Genomic DNA, 18842 nt, shown 5'->3' with positions numbered 1-18842 from the left:
TCCAGTAAATGGTAGAGCTGGTGAATGTGGAAGAAACTGCACTGCATTGTCTTACCGCTTCCCTATTGATGAAGATGCTAGCAGAGGCCTATGGCCAAGAATCAAGTCAAATAATTGGCCCAAAGGGGCACCACCTGTGGTCTCATTGAACTCTGTGCCCTAATCAGCTTTAGCCTATTAGCCGAACTCCTGACCAGGCAATAGCCTAGCCTTTGATTACCTTATGCAACTCCGACCTCACTCCGTTTTAAGGTGTGGCCATCTACAAAGAGCCCACCCATCAACAACGTCTCAGCAAAGTTCTTTCTCTTAAGCTGAGTAGAGCTCAAACTCTGGCATGCAGAACCCCTGGGGGAGCATTATTAAAATACAGATTCCTGGTTCTCACCATGTAGAACTCTGATTCAATGAAACTAAGGTAAAGCTAGAGGGTCTGTATGTAAAACAATATCCCCATGTGATTCTCATTGTATGGTCCACAGGCCATCTATTGGCTAGAGGTCAAAAGATATGTTAGGGATAATCAACTTCAGCTGAAACAAGAAGTGTCCATTTTTCTGTAGAAGTAGCCAAGCCAGGTTTCTTATGCTTGCTTAATGTTATCTGTTTAGTTTTAATTTAGTGTTGAAAACCAGTTTTTTTCCTAAATGAATTATCTTATGTGCAACATAGCATATGCTAAATGATTTGTTTCTAGTTATAATAGCAACACATGTTCAATGAAGAAAAGCTAAAAAAAAAAAAAAAACAGAAAAGCCGAAGGAAATCTTCAGTTGCCAGATAAGTAAAAAAACTACTAATGGATGGTTTGTTTTCTGTTCATTATTTGCATGAAAGTCTAAAAGGCTGATTTAGAGCAGAAACACCAAGTACAGGCACCTTTGGAGCCTTCACGTAGAAGTTTTCTCTATAATAAATCTTCCATTGTCTGGAGGAATAGTTACTTCTATAAAACTTTAAGGAGCTGACCTAATTGGGACAATCTATTTTTTATAGTCATATCAGACAGACTTAGATTTGAATATCGGTTCCAATGTTTCTAGTTCTGTGACTTTGGGTATGCTACTAAACCTCAGAGTCTCCATTTCCTCATCTTTAAAGATGGGGGTGATAGTAAATAATCCCAAGGTTTGGGGAAGATTAAGTAGGTAACATAAGTGCAGTGGAGTCCCTGGGTGGTGCAAATGTTTAACACGCTTGCCTGAACTGAAAGGTTGGTGGTTCGAGTTCACCCAGAGGGGCCTTGGAAAAAAGGCCTGGTGATCTACTTCTGAAAAGTCAGTCACTGAAAACTCTATGGATCACAGTTCTGCTCTGACACACATGGGGTCACCATGAGTCAGAATCGACTTGATGGCAACTAGTTTATATGTGCAGTATCAATTTTATAGTTAGCACTTAGCAGGAGTTGGCTATTGTTAAAGTCAAAACCAACAGACAGAAAGGGAGAGAGAGAGATAAAAAGCCACACAGACAAACCTATGCCTGGACATAATGTATTCTAAAAGAAAAAACGTATGAGAAGAGTTGTGAGCCAGTTGAGTTGGAAAGGAGAACACTTGTGCACCTAGCATTGGGTTTGATGATACAAAATCTGTTCCAAGCCCTGATCTGTTCCAAATGAACTTATCAAAGTCCACGTGGTAGTGTTTTTAAGAAAGTTCTGTGATACTAAAAGCAGTGGCATGGGCCAGTACTATGATATCAGGGTCAAGGACAAGGTAAGAAGGCAGGAGGCCTGAATTCTAATGCTGGCTCAGATTCTGCATCTGTAAATGAAGGGAATTACATTTATAAAAAGCATGTTTCCAAACAAGTACTACATACTAGTGAGTTAATCCAAATACTTTCCTACAGGTTATTGTCAACTTGGAAAACCTGGTGCCACAGTGGTTAAGAGCTACGGTTGCGAACCAAAAGGTCAGCCATTTGAATCCACCAAGCACTCCTTGGAAACCCTATGGGACAGTTCTACTCTGTCCTACAGGTCGCTATGAATCAGAATCAACTCGACGGCAGCGGGTTTTTATTGTCAACTGTTTAACAACTTGTCAGGGAAGTTCTACTTGTGTTAAGTAAGGGGCAGATACAGAGAAACAAAGTGGTTTGCACAAGGTCACCCATCTGAAAGCAGAAGGATCAGGTTCCAAAACCAATCTGTCCTTCCAGTGTTTCCAGCACCTGATCCCAATACTGTGCTAAGGTTCCCATTACTTTAATGTGGCAATTCTACTCGGACCATCACATCTACGCAGCTGGGTGTTAGATGTGAATCAGGGACGAAGAGGTGTGGTCAAGACCACCACTCTGATCTTCTTACAGGCAAGGCCAGGGCTTACCAGACACAGCGAGTCCTCTCTGGAAAATTTCATACATGGTCCTAGCATCTGAGAAGTAGTAACATATTAGTTCGTTGTTCTTCTGGAAAAGCCCCTTCCGCGCTCCTCCCTACGACAGAAGAACAAATTAAGGCTGAGCCTGAGTCTCTCCCAACACTTTCCAAACCCTTTATGGATTGAGTAGAAGAGAACAAAAATACTGATACCCATTGCCATTCCCTTTGAGATCACGAGGAAGACCCCTTTACTATTTAATCAATCCATGTCTTCAATCTCAAAATTGTAGTATGTTCACATCATAGAAATTTTGGAAAATGCAGAAGTATAAAGAAGACTTAAGAAAAATAGGTTTGTAATCCCACCACCCATAGATTGTCACAGTTATGTTTTGGTGTAACTCCTCATCTTTTTCTGTGTAAAATATGTGTACCCATAGGTAAGTTAATATGTATAGTTTTACATCCTTTTTTATCATACTAAGTTTAGAAATCTATCGAGTGCCTACTATGTTGCAGGCACTGTGAAAAACTGTAGATGCAAAGGAAGCTAAGACAAAAGCACTGCCCTTGAGTGCCTCAGAAACTAGGGTTTTGGGATGAGGATGAGAAGGGAATAATATGCAAATATAATGCTGCGACACACATGCTGAAATAAAGATAAATACACATTTTGGCAAACAAATGGAGTAACCAATTCTGTAGAAAGTAGAAAGGCTACAGAAAAGAAATGGTATCTCAGTAAAGACTTTGAAGGTAAGTAGGCATTTACCAAAAAGATGCGGTTTAGGGTAGGGTAGAGGGGGAGAAAAGGAAGAACAAGCCAGAATGAAAGAACAGCCTGAACAAAGGCAAAAAGGCAAGAAAACACAGCTCAGAATCTGGTGGGCAGCTAGAGAATGGGGAGTTGGATAAAGAGGGAGTAACCAGGGATCTGTCTAGAAATGTCAGCTGGGTATGGATGCTGGAACTACATTGCCTGCCCAAACCCATTGCCACTGAGTTGATTCAGACTCATAGCGACCCTATAGGATAGAGTAGAACTGCCCCATAGGGTTTCCAAGGAGCACCTCGTGGAATCGAACTGCCACCCTTTTGGCTAGCAGCCGTAGCTCTTGACCACTACGCCACCAGGGTTTCCGGAACTACAATAGTGAATCAAAAATAGGCATGAAAGCTAGTCGAGAGAAATAGGCATCAATTAAATAAGTATTTACAAATGTAAATTACTGAGATAAAGCTATAAGAGTACAGGGTAACACACAAGGGTATAATGAGGTATCTAACTTAGTCTAGAGCATAAAGCAAGGTATCCTTAAGATGTATCATTAAGCTGTACCTATTGCCATCAAATAGATTCTGACTCATAGCAACCTTACAGGACAGAGTAGAACAGCTCTATAGGGTTTCCTACGCTGTCATCTTACGGGAACAGATTGCCAGGTTTTTTCTCCCTAGGAGCCACTGGTGTGTTTAAACCACCAACCGTTCACTTAGCAGTCAAGTGCTTAACCACTGGGCTGGTGGTTCAAACCCACCAGTATCTCTGTGGGAGAAAGATGTGGCAATCTGCTTTCATAAAGATCTTAGCCTTGTAAACCCTATGGGGCAGGTCTACTCTGTCTTATAGGAGGGCTATGAGTTGGACTTGACAGAACAGGTTCTTCACATTAAGCCAAAATGTCAAAAATAAAGCTCCTTGTCCAGTGAAGGAATATAAGGTCTTACTGCCTATTTAGATGAAGGAGGCAAGGAAGAAGGAAAAATCAAAGATGATTCAGAGTCTTCACTCTAGGAAACTGGATAGGAAGAGAGGCCCTTGACTGAGATGGAACAGGAGTAAAACAAGAACAGGCGTGGTGGGAGGCGGGGGAGAGGAAGGGGAGATGTGTAATGAGTCACTTGCTGAGTTTGAGGTATTTTAGGGTCATGGAGGTGGACAGACCCATGATCTGGATCCCTAGGACTGGAGCTCGGAGGAGAGGTTGACACTAGAAAGTCAGAGTTGCATGGCACAGCCTTTTGGTTCTTTCTCAAGTCATAGGAAAGGAGGCATTTTTTCGGCTCAGAGACTTCAAAGCAGGGATTGGCAGACTACAGTCTGCAGGCTAAATTCAGCCTGCCACCTGCTTTGATAAATAAAGTTTTATTGGAACACAGTCATTTTTGTTTGTTTACATATTGTCTGATGTTTTCTTGCTACCACAGCAGAGTTGAGTGGTTGCAACAGAGACCATATTACCTGCAAGCTTAAAATATTTATAGAAAAATTTTCCTCATCCCTGCTTTAAAGGAATCAAGACATGCTGAGAATGAAAGCCTAGGATGAGGAGAAGAAACTGTGTAGGTGAAAAAGGAAGGCTGTATAAGAACTAAGAAGAAATCCTGTTGAAAAGAAAGAGTTTCACTTACGACGTCTCAAGTCAACTGAGAGGAAGGCTGAAGAAGTCACTGAATTTAGAAGTTGGGTTATGGGTGACCCAGAGCAGATTAGGGGACAAGGTAGTGGTAAAAGGTCAGACCTCAGAGGGTGAAGTCCAGAAGGGGAAATCAAGTAGACTACCCTTGAAGAACTCCAGTGGTGAAAGGAAGGGCTGAGAGGAAATAATGGTCAGAATTAGTAGGATCAGCAAGACAGGAAGATGCCAGTGAAGAAACCGAACATGCCAATACACCAAAGGGAAAGGAAAAGGGCAGGGAAGAGTGGAGGTAACTTGGAGAATGATTCCTGAGTAGGGGGAAGGAGATAGTAAAAAGCACACAAAGGGTTAGAGAAGGAACAGGAACGCTTCTCCTCTGAAGAGGACTGAGGATGAATAGATGAAGATACCCATGGAGTCGATTCTGACCCTATAGATCAGGGGTTGGCAAGTTTACTCTGTAAAGGGCTAGATAGTACATACTTTACGATTTGTGGGAGACATGATCTCTTATATTTTTTTATACTTCTCTTTAAAAACATTAAAAAAAAATTGTTTTTAGCTTGCAAAAAACCAAAAATAAACCCCATTGTTGTTGAGTTGATTGTGACTCACAGTAACCCCACGTGTTACAGAGTGGAACTGTTCCGTACGGCTTTTTTGGTTGTAATCTTTGTGGAAGTAGATCACCAGGCCTTTCTTCTGTGGTGTTGCTGGGTGGGTTCGAACTGCCAACCTTGAGGTTAGTAGTTCAGCACAAACCATTTGCACCATCCAGGGATCCTAGCTTACTCGACGTACAAGAAAGGTGGATTTTGGCCACAGGCAAACCTGTGGCATTGTAACACCTAGCTGTAGTTTAACGTTATTACAGAGGAAAATGTGCCAGTAATGGAAGTTTAAATTTGGAGCTTTTCTGTTGCTAGGTGACCTAAGAGGCTTACTTCCTCATACTACAAGCAATCCTCTACGGGAGTTATCTCAGGGCTTTGAATTATAGTCTGTGTTTGATCAAGGTTGACCAGTTTAAAAAAAAAAAAAAAGGCTAATAAATTACCTCAATTCCAACAGACTGGTTGTTCAGGTCAATACGAGGAAAGACTGGCTGAGGTCTGTTGATGAGCCACAGAAAGATGGCAGCGCCAAATGTCAGGATGCAGATGAGGGCCGGGGTTGGAAGTGGGGAAAACAAGAAGTTTAAGATGAAAAGCATCTTTGTGAATAGCACCAGTAGGCAATTCAGACCTTAAATGGAAAAAATAAAAACAAAAAAAGAAAGAAAATTTAGAGGAAATGGCCATATTTTCTTACTCAATTGCTTTATGTTTACAAAAGGACACACATACATGCACACACACACAAACCATCTAACCCAAATAGCCAGGATTAGAGCTCCTTAGTAGCAAAATTCTTCTGTTGTTGACCTTAGCAATGCTGAAAATAATAGAACCTGTCCTCTGCCCCTGCTTCTGACCATCCTCCTGCAAGGAGGAAAAGATCAAAGGAAACAAGTTAATCATTTCCCAGACAGTTTTGAGATATGGTTGCCTTTTTATTTTTGGCCCATAAAGCATAGAAAAAGCCTTGCTGGACCCAACATAAGCCGACAGTCAGAGGAATATGCTCCAGGGAGCAGCCTCTGTCCAGGCAGATGGAAGGCCAGAAAGGACTCTTCCAGGTGGATTTCCCTGGATGAAACTTTGCAAACGATGTCTTCAAAATAGGTGACTCCACAGGCATTAGAATCAAGCGTTTTGCACCAAGGAAGTTTTCTGCTGGCCAGATGTGCCTGGCCAATTGACTCTTTGGAACACCAGGAGGGACTCAGAAACTAACAGCTTTCCAACTTGCCATGTGCAATATCCTTTCCTCCAGAGGCCCAGAGGCACCACTTTTAGTTGGGTCAAACATTAGCCAAGTACACAGAACAGGCCCAACACATGCTAGAAGGTGAGCATGAAAGATTTAAGCCAGGATGAGATCTCAAGGAACTAAGAGTAACAAAAGGCTCCCCTGGCCCAATTTTTCTTGTCATTTCCAGCCAAGTTCAGCTTCCAACCACTGTAATAGGAAGGGCTACCTCTTGGAAAAGCCCTAGGAACATACGCTTGCTGAAGCTGCCTATCCCATCTCTTGCTTCACCACTTTCAGATGGTTTGATCAGAATGAAAATAGCAGCTCGTGGTCACAGCAAACACAGGAGCTCCGCCCGCCTGGGGCTGCATTGTTTGCATAGATCGTCTCATTTAATCCAAGCAATGCCATAAAACAGCATTTTATAGAGGAAGCTCCGAGAGGTAAAGTGACTTGCCCGAGTTCACACGCCATTTCCCACTGTTGCTTTCGTACTAAAAGCTAGAAAACCACAACTTTTTTCTTCTAGACTCTAGTCATAGAGTTCAAGGAGACCAAATTTGTCTGGCCCCTTAGCGATGACAGCAAACGAAGTTCAGAGTTTGTGTTCTTCAAAGCTTACTGCAACACCTGACGAAATGTTAATTCAGAGAAGAGGGCGAATGTTGCCATTCAAAACCAAGAGAGTGAAGCAAGCCCGATAAAAGGGCTTATCAGATCAAGATCATGATCTCCTTTGGAGCTTTGGAGCACCCATGGTTACCTGGCATTTGGAAGCTTCTCCATTTAGGGGAACAATTTACTCTAGTCAAACAAAGGCTTTTTTAAATTTTTATTGTGCCTTAAGTGAAAGTTTACAATCTAAGTCAGTCTCTCATACAAAAATTTGTATACACCTTGCTATATACTGCTAGTTGCTCTTCCTCTAATGAGACAGCACACTCCTTTTCACTCTCTATTTTCTTGTCCATTCGGCCAGGCTCTGACCCCCTCTGCCCTCTCATCTCCCCTCCAGACAGGAGCTGCCCGCATAGTCTCATGTGTCTACTTGATCCAAGAAGCTCACTCTTCACTAGTATCATTTTCTATACCATGGTCCAGTCCAATCCCTGTCTGAAGAATTGGTTTTGGGAATGGTTCCTGTCTTGGGCTAACAGAAGGTCTGGGGACCATGACCTCCGGGGTCCTTCTAGTCTCAGTAGGACCATTAAGTCTGGTCTTTTTACAAGAATTTCAGGTCTGCATCGCACTTCTCTCCTGCTCCCTCAGGGGTTCTCTGTTGTGTTCCCTGTCAGGGCAGTCATTGGTTGTTGCTGGGCACCATCTAGTTCTTCTGGTCTCAGGCTGATGTAGTCTCTGGTTTATGTGGCCCTTTCTGTCTCCTGGGCTTGTAATTACCTTGTGTCTTTGGTGTTCTTCATTCTCCTTTGCTCCAGGTGGGTTGAGACCCATTGATGCATCTTAGATGGCTGCTTGCTAGCATTTAAGACCCCAGATGCCACTCTCCAAAGTGGGATGCAGTATGTTTTCTTAATAGATTTTATTATGCCAGCTGACTTAGATGTCCCCTGAAACCATAGTCCCAGACCCCCACCCCTGCTACACTGGGCTTTGAAGTGTTCAGTTCATTCAGGAAACTTATAAACAAAGACTTTTTTAAAGCACAGGATTTTTTGTTTTGGGGCAGGAACAATCACAAGGAAGCCTGAGTTACCCTTATAAATTTTCTGCCTCCTGAATGGTTATTATCTGATTTTGGAATAGTCACTTTCCATTTTATGGAGGAATACTCCCAGATTTGAGATGATAGTCCCTGACTCCTTGTTTTTTCCACATTGCATGGTGGGGGGGTGGGGGTGGGGGGGGACAAAACAAAAGCAAAAGCAAGCCCCATAGGTGCGAGGTCATGAAAGAACAAGGACGTTCTTGTGAAGGATTCTGTGAGCTGGAATTTTTAGAATCCAGCCTTTCCTGGACTTGTACGGTGGAGTGGCATGGAAGGAGGCAAAAAGTATTCAAGATCTGGCAGGACACCATTCTCAGGCCAGCCACTCCAATCCACGCAGAGGAGGGAGGCTGCCCCCAGAAAGTTGTGCAACTGACAAAGCCGGTGGCAGTGCCAATGAGGAGGAAAGCCTGGCTTTGAGCTCAGCCGTCATGCCCACACAACCCTTCCCCTCTTCTCTCTCCAGCTGGGACACTGCCACCAGTCTGGTAGGATTTTATGATCTGGGTTTCTTCCCTCTGCCTTAGTCCTACCTGCCAAGTAAAAGAGACTGTCACACCTCTCTCCCCTCCCCAAATCCCACCTTTGACCCTGGATCCTTCTCTGCTAAATGAATAAATTTCACTGAAGACTTTGTTCCTATTCTTCCAGGTGGCAGACTCACATTTATGCGAGACTTTGCAAACAATGTCTTCAAAATTGCGTCTGAAGGTGAAATATCTGTTTGAGATATGGTGGGATGGGAAAGAGGAAACGGAGGAGTGGGGAGGGCAAATGTGCTGGCAGGTAACACAGTGGGAGAAGAGGGATAGAAATCTATTCTACGTCCAGTCTAAAGGCGGTACCTGCTATCACCTCCAGCCGATTGCTACCGTGTGGTGAGGTGGACCCAGGAACACCAGGTGGTCAGATATCTCTCCCCTAGAAAAGCTGGAAGACTGGATTGTTGCAAACCTCCTCAATTTTAACTATTGGCTCAAGCTTTAAGAATCTGGTATGGGACAAACAAAAACTTCTTTCCTGATTGAATCTGGACCATGGCCTGTCAATTCTTGACCATTCCTTTGAGATGGGCTCCAGTCATATTGCCCACAAACAGCATGGAACTGACCACTTTGTTTCAAGCAAAGGAGATATTTATGAACACCAAGGCCATTGTATCACAAGGATGAAAGTGCCTTCCCTACACTGGCAAAAAAAAAAAAACAAAAAAAAACCATAGTTGCTGTCAAGTAGACTCAGACTCGTGGCAACCCATGTGTGCGTAGTAGAACTGCTCCATAGGGTTTTCAAATCTATGACCTTTTGGAAAGAGATTGCCAGACCTTTCTTCCAAGATTCCTCTAGGTGAGTTTGAACTGCCAACCTTTTAGTTAATGGTTGAGTGCTTAACCATTTATGCCACCCAGGGACTCCTTCCTACACTGGCAGGGGTTTTATTTGCAGAAGACGGTAAAAGACGTATTCAATGTGTCAACTGAAATAGCTAACTCACTTTATTTGCTATTGCTGACCAGGCATCCCACTCAAGTAGGAGATGCACAGAATTTCAGATGGTCTCCCGTCCCACATTTTTTTTTTTTTTGAGGTAAAATTCACATTGCATAGACTTAATTTTAAAGTATACAACTCAGTGGCATTTTCTACATTCACAGTGTTATGCAACCACAACCTCTATCTAGTTTCAAAATGTTTTCATCACCCAAAAAGGAAACCATGAGCTCATGAAACAGTCACTCCCCATTCTCTCCTCCCCTCAGCCCCTGATAAACACTAATCTGATTTCTGTCTCTATCAGTTTACCTATTCTGGACGTTTCATATAAATAGAATCATATCATATGTGACTTTTCATATCTGGCTTCTTTCATTAGCATAATGTTTTTGAGATTCGTCCATGTTGTCGTATGTATCAGTATTTCAGTCCTTTTTATGGCTGAATAATATTCTATTGTATGGGTATGCCATATTTTTTTTATCCATTCATCAATTGATGGACATTTGGGTTGTTTCATCCCTTTGGCTATTGTGAATAGTGCTGCTATGAACATGTACAAATGTTTGTTTGAATACCTATTTTTAATTATTTTGGGTATATACCTAGGAGTGGAATGGCTGGTTCACATAGCAATTCTATGTTTAACTTCTTTTTTTTTTTTTAAATAATTTTCGTTATGCTCTAATTAAAAGTTTACAAATCAAGTCAGTCTCTCACACAAAAACCCATATACACCCTGTTCCACACTCCCAGTTACTCTCCCAATAATGAGACAGCCCTCTCTCTCCCTCCACTATCTCTTTTCATGTCCATTTTGCCAGCTGCTAACCCCCTCCACCATCCCATCTCCCCTCCAGGCAGGAGATGCCAACATAGTCTCAAGTGTCCACCTGATCCAAGAAGCTCACTCCTTACCAGTATCCCTCTCCAACCCATTGTCCAGTCCAATCCATGCCTGAAGAGTTGGCTTCAGGAATGGTTCCTGTCCTGGGCCAACAGAAGGTCTGGGGGCCATGACCACCAGGGTCCTTCTAGTCTCAGTCAGACCATTAAGTCTGGTCTTATGAGAATTTGGGGTCTGCATCCCACTGCTCTCCTGCTCCCTCAGGGGTTCTCTGTTGTGTTCCCTGTCAGGGCAGTCATCGGTTGTAGCCGGGCACCATCTAGCATTTCTGGTCTCAGGCTGATGTAGTCTCTGGTTTATGTGGCCCTTTCTGTCTCTTGACCTTATAATCGCCTTGTGTCCTTGGTCTTCTTCATTCTCCTTTGCTCCAGGTGGGTTGAGACCAATTGATGCATCATAGATGGCTGCTTGCTAGCGTTTAAGGCCCCAGATGCCACTCTTCAAAATGGGATGCAGTATGTTTTCTTAATAGATTTTATTATGTCAATTGAATTAGATGTCCTCCGAAACCATGGTCCCCCGACCCCTGCCCCCGCTACGCTGGCCTTCGGAGCATTCAGTTTATTCAGGAAACTTCTTTGTTTTGGTTTAGTCCAATTGTGCTGACCTCCCCTGTATTGTGTGCTGTCTTTCCCTTCACCTAAAGTAGTTCTTCCCCCACGTGTCTGTCAGTTTGTCATACTGTGGGGGCTTGTGTGTTGCTGTGATGCTGGAAGCTATGGCACTGGTATTCAGATACCAGCAGGGTCACCCATGGAGGACAGGTTTCAGCTGAGCTTCCAGACTAAGACAGACTAGGAAGAAGGACCCGGCAGTCTACTTCTGAAAAGCAATAGCCAGTGAAAACCTTATGTATAGCAGCGGAACATTGTTTGATATCGTGCTGGAAGATGAGCCCCCCCGGTTGGAAGGCACTCAAAATATGACTGGGGAAGAGCTGCCTCATCAAAGTAGAGTCGACCTTAATGACATGGGTGGAGTAAAGCTTTCGGGACCTTGATTAACTGATGTGGCATGACTCAAAATGAGAAGAAACAGCTGCAAACATCCATTAATAATCGGAACCTGGAATATACGAAGCATGAATCTAGGAAAATTGGAAATTGTCAAAAATGAAATGGAACGCATAAACATCGATATCCTAGGCATTAGTGAGCTGAAATGGACTGGTATTGGCCATTTTGAATTGGACAATCGTATAGTCTACTGTGCTGGGAATGACAACTCGAAGAGGAATGGTGTTGCATTTATCATCAAAAAGAACATTTCAAGATCTATCCTGAAGTACAATGCTGTCAGTGATAGAATAATATCCATACGCCTACAAGAAAGACCACTTAATACGACTATTATTCAAATTTATACACCAACCACTAGGGCCAAAGATGAAGAAATAGAAGATTTTTATCAGCTGCTGCAGTCTGAAATTGATTGAACATGCAATCAAGATGCATTGATGATTACTGGCAACTGGAATGCGAAAGTTGGAAACTAAGAAGGAGGATCAGTAGTTGGAAAATATGGCCTTGGTGATAGAAACAATGCCAGACATCAAATGATAGAATTTTGCAAGACCAACGACTTCTTCATTCCAAATACCTTCCTTCACGAACACAAACAGCGACTACACACATGCACCTCGCCAGATGGAACACACAGAAATCAAATTGACTACATCTGTGGAAAGAGACAATGGAAAAGCTCAATATCATCAGTCAGAACAAGGCCAGGGGCTGACTGTTGAGCAAACCATCAATTGCTCACATGCAAGTTCAAGCTGAAACTGAAGAAAATCAGAGCAAGTCCACGAGAGCCAAAATATGACCTTGAGTATATCCCATCTGAATTTAGAGACCATATGAAGAATAGATTTGAGGCACTGAACACTAGTGACCGAAGACCAGACAAGTTGTGGAATGACATCAAGGACATCATCCATGAAGAAAGCAAGAAGTCACTGAAAAGACAGGAAAGAAAGAAAAGACCAAGATGGATGTCGGAGGAGACTCTGAAACTTGCTCCTGAGTGTCGAGCAGCTAAAGCAAAGGGAAGAATTGATGAAGTAAAAGAACTGAATAAAAGATTTCAAAGGGCGTCTCGAGAAGACAAAGTAAAGTATTATAATGACATGTGCAAAGAGATGGAGATGGAAAACCAAAAGGGAAGAACACACTCGGCATTTCCCAAGCTGAAAGAACTGAAGAAAAAATTCAAGCCTCGAGTTGCAATAGTGAAGGATTCCATGGGGAAAATATTAAACGATGCAGGGAGCATCAAAAGAAGATGGAAGGAATACACAGAGTCATTATACCAAGAAGAATTAGTTGATATTCAACCATTTCAAGAGGTGGCATATGATCAAGAACTGATAGTACTGAAGGAAGAAGTCCAAGCTGCTCTGAAGGCATTGGTGAAAAACAAGGCTCCAGGAATTGATGGAATATCAATTGAGATGTTTCAACATACAAATGCAGCACTGGAGGCGCTCACTCGTCTATGCCAAGAAATATGGAAGACACCTTCCTGGCCAACTGATTGGAAGAGATCCATATTTATGCCTATACCCAAGAAAGGTGATCCAACCGAATGTGGAAATTATAGAACAATATCATTAATATCACACTCAAGAAAATTTTGCTGAAGATCATTCAAAAACGGCTACAGCAGTATATCGACAGAGAACTGCCAGAAATTCAGGCCCATTTCAGAAGAGGACGTGGAACCAGCGATATCATTGCTGATGTCAGATGGATCCTGGCTGAAAGCAGAGAATACCAGAAGGATGTTTACCTGTGTTTTACTGACTATGCAAAGGCATTTGACTGTGTGGATCATAACAAACTATGGATAACACTGCGAAGAATAGGAATTCCAGAACACTTAATTGTGCTCATGAGGAACCTTTACATAGATGAAGAGGCAGTTGTCAGACAGAACAAGGGGATACTGATTGGTTTAAAGTCAGGAAAGGTGTGTGTCAGGGTTGTATTCTTTCACCATACCTATTTAACCTGTATGCTGAACAAATAATCTGAGAAAAATAATCCGAGAAGCTGGGCTATATGAAGAAGAAGGGGGCATCAGGATTGGAGGAAGACTCATTAACAACCTGCGTTATGCGAATGACACAACCTTGCTTGCTGAAAGTTTAATGAAGATCAAAGACCACAGCCTTCAGTATGGATTGCACCTCAATAAAAAGAAAATAAAAATCCTCACAACTGGACCAATGAGCAACATCATGATAAACGGAGAAAAGATTGAAGTTGTCAGGGATTTCATTCTACTTGGATCTACAATCAACAGCCATGGAAGCAGCAGTCAAGAAATCAAAAGACTCGTTGCATTGAGCAAATCTGCTGCAAAGGACCTCTTCAAAGTGTTGAAGAGCAAAGATGTCACCCTGAAGACTAAGGTGCGCCTGACCCAAGCCATGGTATTTTCAATCACATCATATGCATGTGAAAGCTGGACAATGAATAAGGAAGACCAAAGAAGAGTTGGCGCCTTTGAATTGCGGTGTTGGCGAAGAATATTGAATATACCATGGACTGCCAAAAGAACGAACAAATCTGTCTTGGAAGAAGTGCGGCCAGAATGTTCCTTAGACGCAAGGATGGCGAGACTGCGTCTTACATACTTTGGACATGTTGTCAGGAGGGATCAGTCCCTGGAGAAGGACATCATGCTTGGCAAAGTACAGAATCAGTGGAAAAGAGGAAGACCCTCAACAAGGTGGATTGACACAGTGGTTGCAACAATGAGCTCAAGCATAACAACAATTGTAAGGATGGTGCAGGGCCGGGCAGTGTTTCATTCTGTTGTGCATAGGGTTGCTACGAGTCGGAAGCGACTCAACAGCATTTAACAACAACGAAGTAGTTCTTATCTACTATCTAATTAGTGAATGCCCCTCTCCTACCCTACCTCCCTGCCCCCTCTCGTAACCATAAAAGAATGTTTTCTTCTCAGTTTAAACTATTTTTCAAGTTCTTATATAGTGGTCTTATACAATATTTGTCCTTTTGCAACTGACTAATTTCACTCAGCATAATGCCTTCCAGGTTCCTCCATGTTATGAAATGTTTCACAGATTCCTCACTGTTCTTTATCGATGCATAGTATTCCATTGTGTGAATATACCATAATTTATTTATCCATTCATCCATTGATGGGCACCTTGGTTGCTTCCATGTTTTTGCTATTGTAAACAGTGCTGCAATAAACATGGGTGTGCATATATCTGTTGGTGTAAAGGCTCTTATTTCTCTAGGATGTATTCAAAGGAATGGGATTGCTGGATCCTATGGTAGTTCTATTTCTGGCTTTTTAAGGAAGCACCAAATCGATGTCCAAAGTGGTTATACCATTTTACACTCCCACTAGCAGTGTAGAAGTGTTCCAATCTCTCCACAGCCTCTCCAACATTTATTATTTTGTTTTTTGGATTAATGCCAGCCTTGTTGGAGTGAGATGAAATCTCATTGCAGTTTTGATCTGCATTTCTCTAATGGCTAATGATTGTGAACATTTCCTCATATATCTGTTAGCTACTTGAATGTCTTCTTTAGTGAAGTGTCTATTCATATCTTTATCCCATTTTTTAATTGGGTTATTTGTCTTTTTGCAGTTGAGTTTTTGCAGTATCATGTAGATTTTAGAGACCAGGTGCTGATCAGAAATGTCATAGCTAAAAATTTTTCCCAGTCTGTAGGTAGTCTTTTTACTCTTTTGGTGAAGTCTTTGGATGAGCATAGGTGTTTGATTTTTAGGAGCTCCCAGTTATCTAGTCTTTCTTCTACACTCTTTATAATGTTTTGTATACTGTTTATGCCATATATCAGGGCTCCTAACGTTGTCCCTGTTTTTTCTTCCATGATCTTTCTCGTTTTAGATTTTATATTTAGGTCTTTGATCCATTTTGAGTTAGTTTTTGTGCATGGAGTGAGGTATGGGTCTTGTTTCATTTTTTTTGCAGATGGATATCCAGTTATGCCAGCACCATTTCTTAAAAAGAATGTCTTTTCTCCATTTAACTGTTTTGGGGCCTTTGTCAAATATCAACTGCCCATATGTGTATGGATTTATGTCTGGATTCTCAACTCTGTTTCATTGGTCCATGTATCTGTTGTTGTACCAGTACCAGGCTGTTTTGACTACTGTGGTGGTACAATAGGTTCTAAAATCAGGTGAAGTAAGGCCTCCCACTTTGTTCTTCTTTTTCAGTAATGCCTTTTTCTTTTTTTTATTTATCTGGGGCCTCTTTCCCTGTCATATGAAGTTGGTGATTTGTTTCTCCATCTCATAAAGAATGTCGTTGGGGTTTGGATTGGAATTGCATTAAATGTATAGATAGCTTTTGTAGAATAGACATTTTTATAATGTTAAGTCTTCCTATCTACGAGCAAGGTATGTTCTTCCACTTATGTAAGTCCCTTTTTGGTTTCTTGCAGAGAAGTGTACTGTAGTTTTTTTTGTATAAGTCTTTTACATCCCTGGTAAGATTTATTCCTAAGTATTTTATCTTCTCGGGGGCTACTGTAAATGGCATTGATTTGGTGATTTCCTCTTCAATGTTCTTTTTGTTGGTGTAGAGGAATCCAACTGATTTTTGTATGTTTATCTTGTATCCCAATACTCTGCTGAACTCTTCTATTAGTTTCAGTAGTTTTCTTGAGGATTCCTTAGGGTTTTCTGTGTATAAGATCATGTCATCTGCAAATAGATATACTTTTACTTCTTCCTTGCCAATCTGGATGCCCTTTATTTCTTTATCTAGCCTAATTGCTCTGGCTAGGACTTCCAGCACAATGCTGAATAAGAATTGTGATAAAAGGCATCCTTGCCTGGTTACTGATCTCAGTGGGAACATTATCAGGCTCTCTTCATTTAGGGTGATGTTGGCTGTTGGCTTTGTATAAATGCCCTTTATTATGTTGAGGAATTTTCCTTCTATTCCTGTTTTGCTGAGAGTTCTTAACATGAATGAGTGTTGAACTTTGTCAAATGCCTTTTCTGCATCAATTGATAAAATCATGTGATTCTTGTCTTTTGTTGTATTTATGTGGTGGATTACATTAATTGTTTTTCTAATATTGAACCATCCCTGCATACCTGGTATGAATCCCACGTGGTCATGTTGAATTTTTTTTTTGAGATGTTGTTGAATTCTATTGGCTAGAATTTTGTTGAGGATTTTTGCATCTACATTCATGAGGGATATAGGTCTATAATTTTCTTTTCTTGTGGTGTCTTTACCTGGTTTTGGTATCAGGGATATGGTGGCTTCACAGAATGAGTTTGGGAGTATTCCGTCCTTTTCTATGCTCTGAAATACCTTTAGTGGTAGCGGCGTTAACTCTTCTCTGAAAGTTTGGTAGAACTCTGCAGTGAAGCCCTCCAGACCAGGGCTTTTTTTTTGTTGGGAGTTTTTTGATTACCTTTTCAATCTCTTCTTTTGTTATGGGTCTATTTAGTTGTTCTACCTCTGTTTGTGTTAGTTTAGGTAGGTAGTGTGTTTCTAGGAATTCATCCATTTCTTCTAGGTTTTCAAATTTGAGTATAGTTTTTCATGGTAATCTGATACGATTATTTTAATTTCAGTTGGGTCTGTTGTAATATCGCCTCTCTCTTTTCTTATTAGGGCTATTTGCTTCCTCTCCTGTCTTTCTTTTCTCAGTTTGCCCAGTGGTTTATCAATTTTGTTGATTTTTTCAAAAAACTTGCTTTTGGTCTTGTTAATTCTTTCAATTGTTTTTCTGTTTTCTATTTCATTTAGTTCAGCTCTAATTTTTATTATTTGTTTCTTCTGTTGCTCTCTTTCTATTTATTCAAGTTGTAGGGATAATTCTTTGATTTTGGCCCTTTCTTCTTTTGGGATGTGTGCATTTATTATATAAATTGACCTCTGAGCACCGGTTTTGCTGTGTCCCAAAGGTTCTGATAAGGAGTGTTTTCATTCTCATTGGATTCTCTGAATTTTCTTATTCCATCCTTAATGTCTTCTATAGTCCAGCCTTTTTTGAGCAGGGTATTGTTCAGTTTCCAAGTGTTTGATTTCTTTTCCCTGCTTTTCCTGTTATTGATTTCCACTTTTATGGCCTTATGGTCAGAGAAGATGCTTTGTAATATTTCAGTGTTTTAGATGCTGCTAAGGCTTGCTTTATGACCTAATATGTGGTCTATTCTAGAGAATGTTCCATGTGCACTAGAAAAGAAAGTATACTTGGTTGCTGTTGGGTGGAGTGTTCTGTATACGTCTACAAGGTCAAGTTGGTTGATTGTGGCATTTAGATCTTCTGGGTCTTTATTGAGCTTCTTTCTGGATGTCCTGTCCTTCACCGAAAGTGGTGTGTTGAAGTCTCTTACTATTGTTGTGGAGCTGTCTATCTCACTTTTCAATGCTGATAGAGTTTGTTTTATGTATCTTGCAGCCCTGTCATTGGGTGCAAAATGGTTATATCTTCTTGGTGTATTGTCCCTTTAATCATTATATAGTGTCCTTCATTATCCTTTATGATGGATTTAACTTTAAAGTCTATTTTTTTCAGAAATTAATATTGCCACTCCTGTTCTTTTTGGACTGTTGTTTGCTTGATATATTTTTTTCCATCGTTTGAGTTTTAGTTTGTGTCTCTCAGTCTAAGGTGTGTCTCTTGTAGGCAGCATATAGACGGATCTTGTTTTTTAATCCATTCTGCCACTCTCTGTCTCTTTATTTGTGCATGTAGTCCATTTACATTTGGGTAATTATGGATGGGTATGAATTTAGTGCTATCATTTTGATGTCTTTTTTGGTGTGTTGACAGTTTCTTTTTCCCACTTGATTTTATGTACTGAGTAGATTATCTTTATATATTGTGCTTCCCTCATATTTGTTGTTGTTGATTTTGTTTCTGCTGAGTCTCTATTTTTCCCTTGTATTTTATTTTGATGTGTAGGATAGTTTGTCTCCTTTGTGGTTACCTTATTATTTACCCCTATTTTACTATATTTAAAACTAACTTTTATTTCTTTGTATCGTCGTATCTTCCTCTCCATATGGAAAGTGTATGTTTACATTTCTTAGTCCCTCTTTATTATTTTAATGTTGTCTTCTTTTATATA

The 18842-nt window shown here is 41.1% G+C and overlaps 1 protein-coding gene across 1 annotated transcript in view; it reads right to left on the bottom strand.

Annotated features, from left to right (window-relative positions):
- Positions 1 to 18842, bottom strand: part of ACSL5 (acyl-CoA synthetase long chain family member 5) — a 65444-nt gene that overhangs the window by 29742 nt on the left and 16860 nt on the right. Inside the window, exons 2-3 of the mRNA XM_049855503.1 lie at positions 5813 to 6000; positions 2340 to 2448 (exon numbers count right to left, since the gene is read on the bottom strand). Of these exons, the coding sequence (XP_049711460.1) occupies positions 2340 to 2448; positions 5813 to 5968 (265 nt within the window). The 5' untranslated portion in view covers positions 5969 to 6000. The remainder of the gene's footprint in view (positions 1 to 2339; positions 2449 to 5812; positions 6001 to 18842) is intronic.

This window comes from Elephas maximus, chromosome 16 (genome assembly GCF_024166365.1).
Source record: "Elephas maximus indicus isolate mEleMax1 chromosome 16, mEleMax1 primary haplotype, whole genome shotgun sequence".
NCBI classification, from domain to species: domain Eukaryota; kingdom Metazoa; phylum Chordata; class Mammalia; order Proboscidea; family Elephantidae; genus Elephas; species Elephas maximus.
The sequence above is the reverse complement of the archived record's forward strand: the minus strand, read 5'-3'. Positions and strand labels throughout refer to the sequence as shown.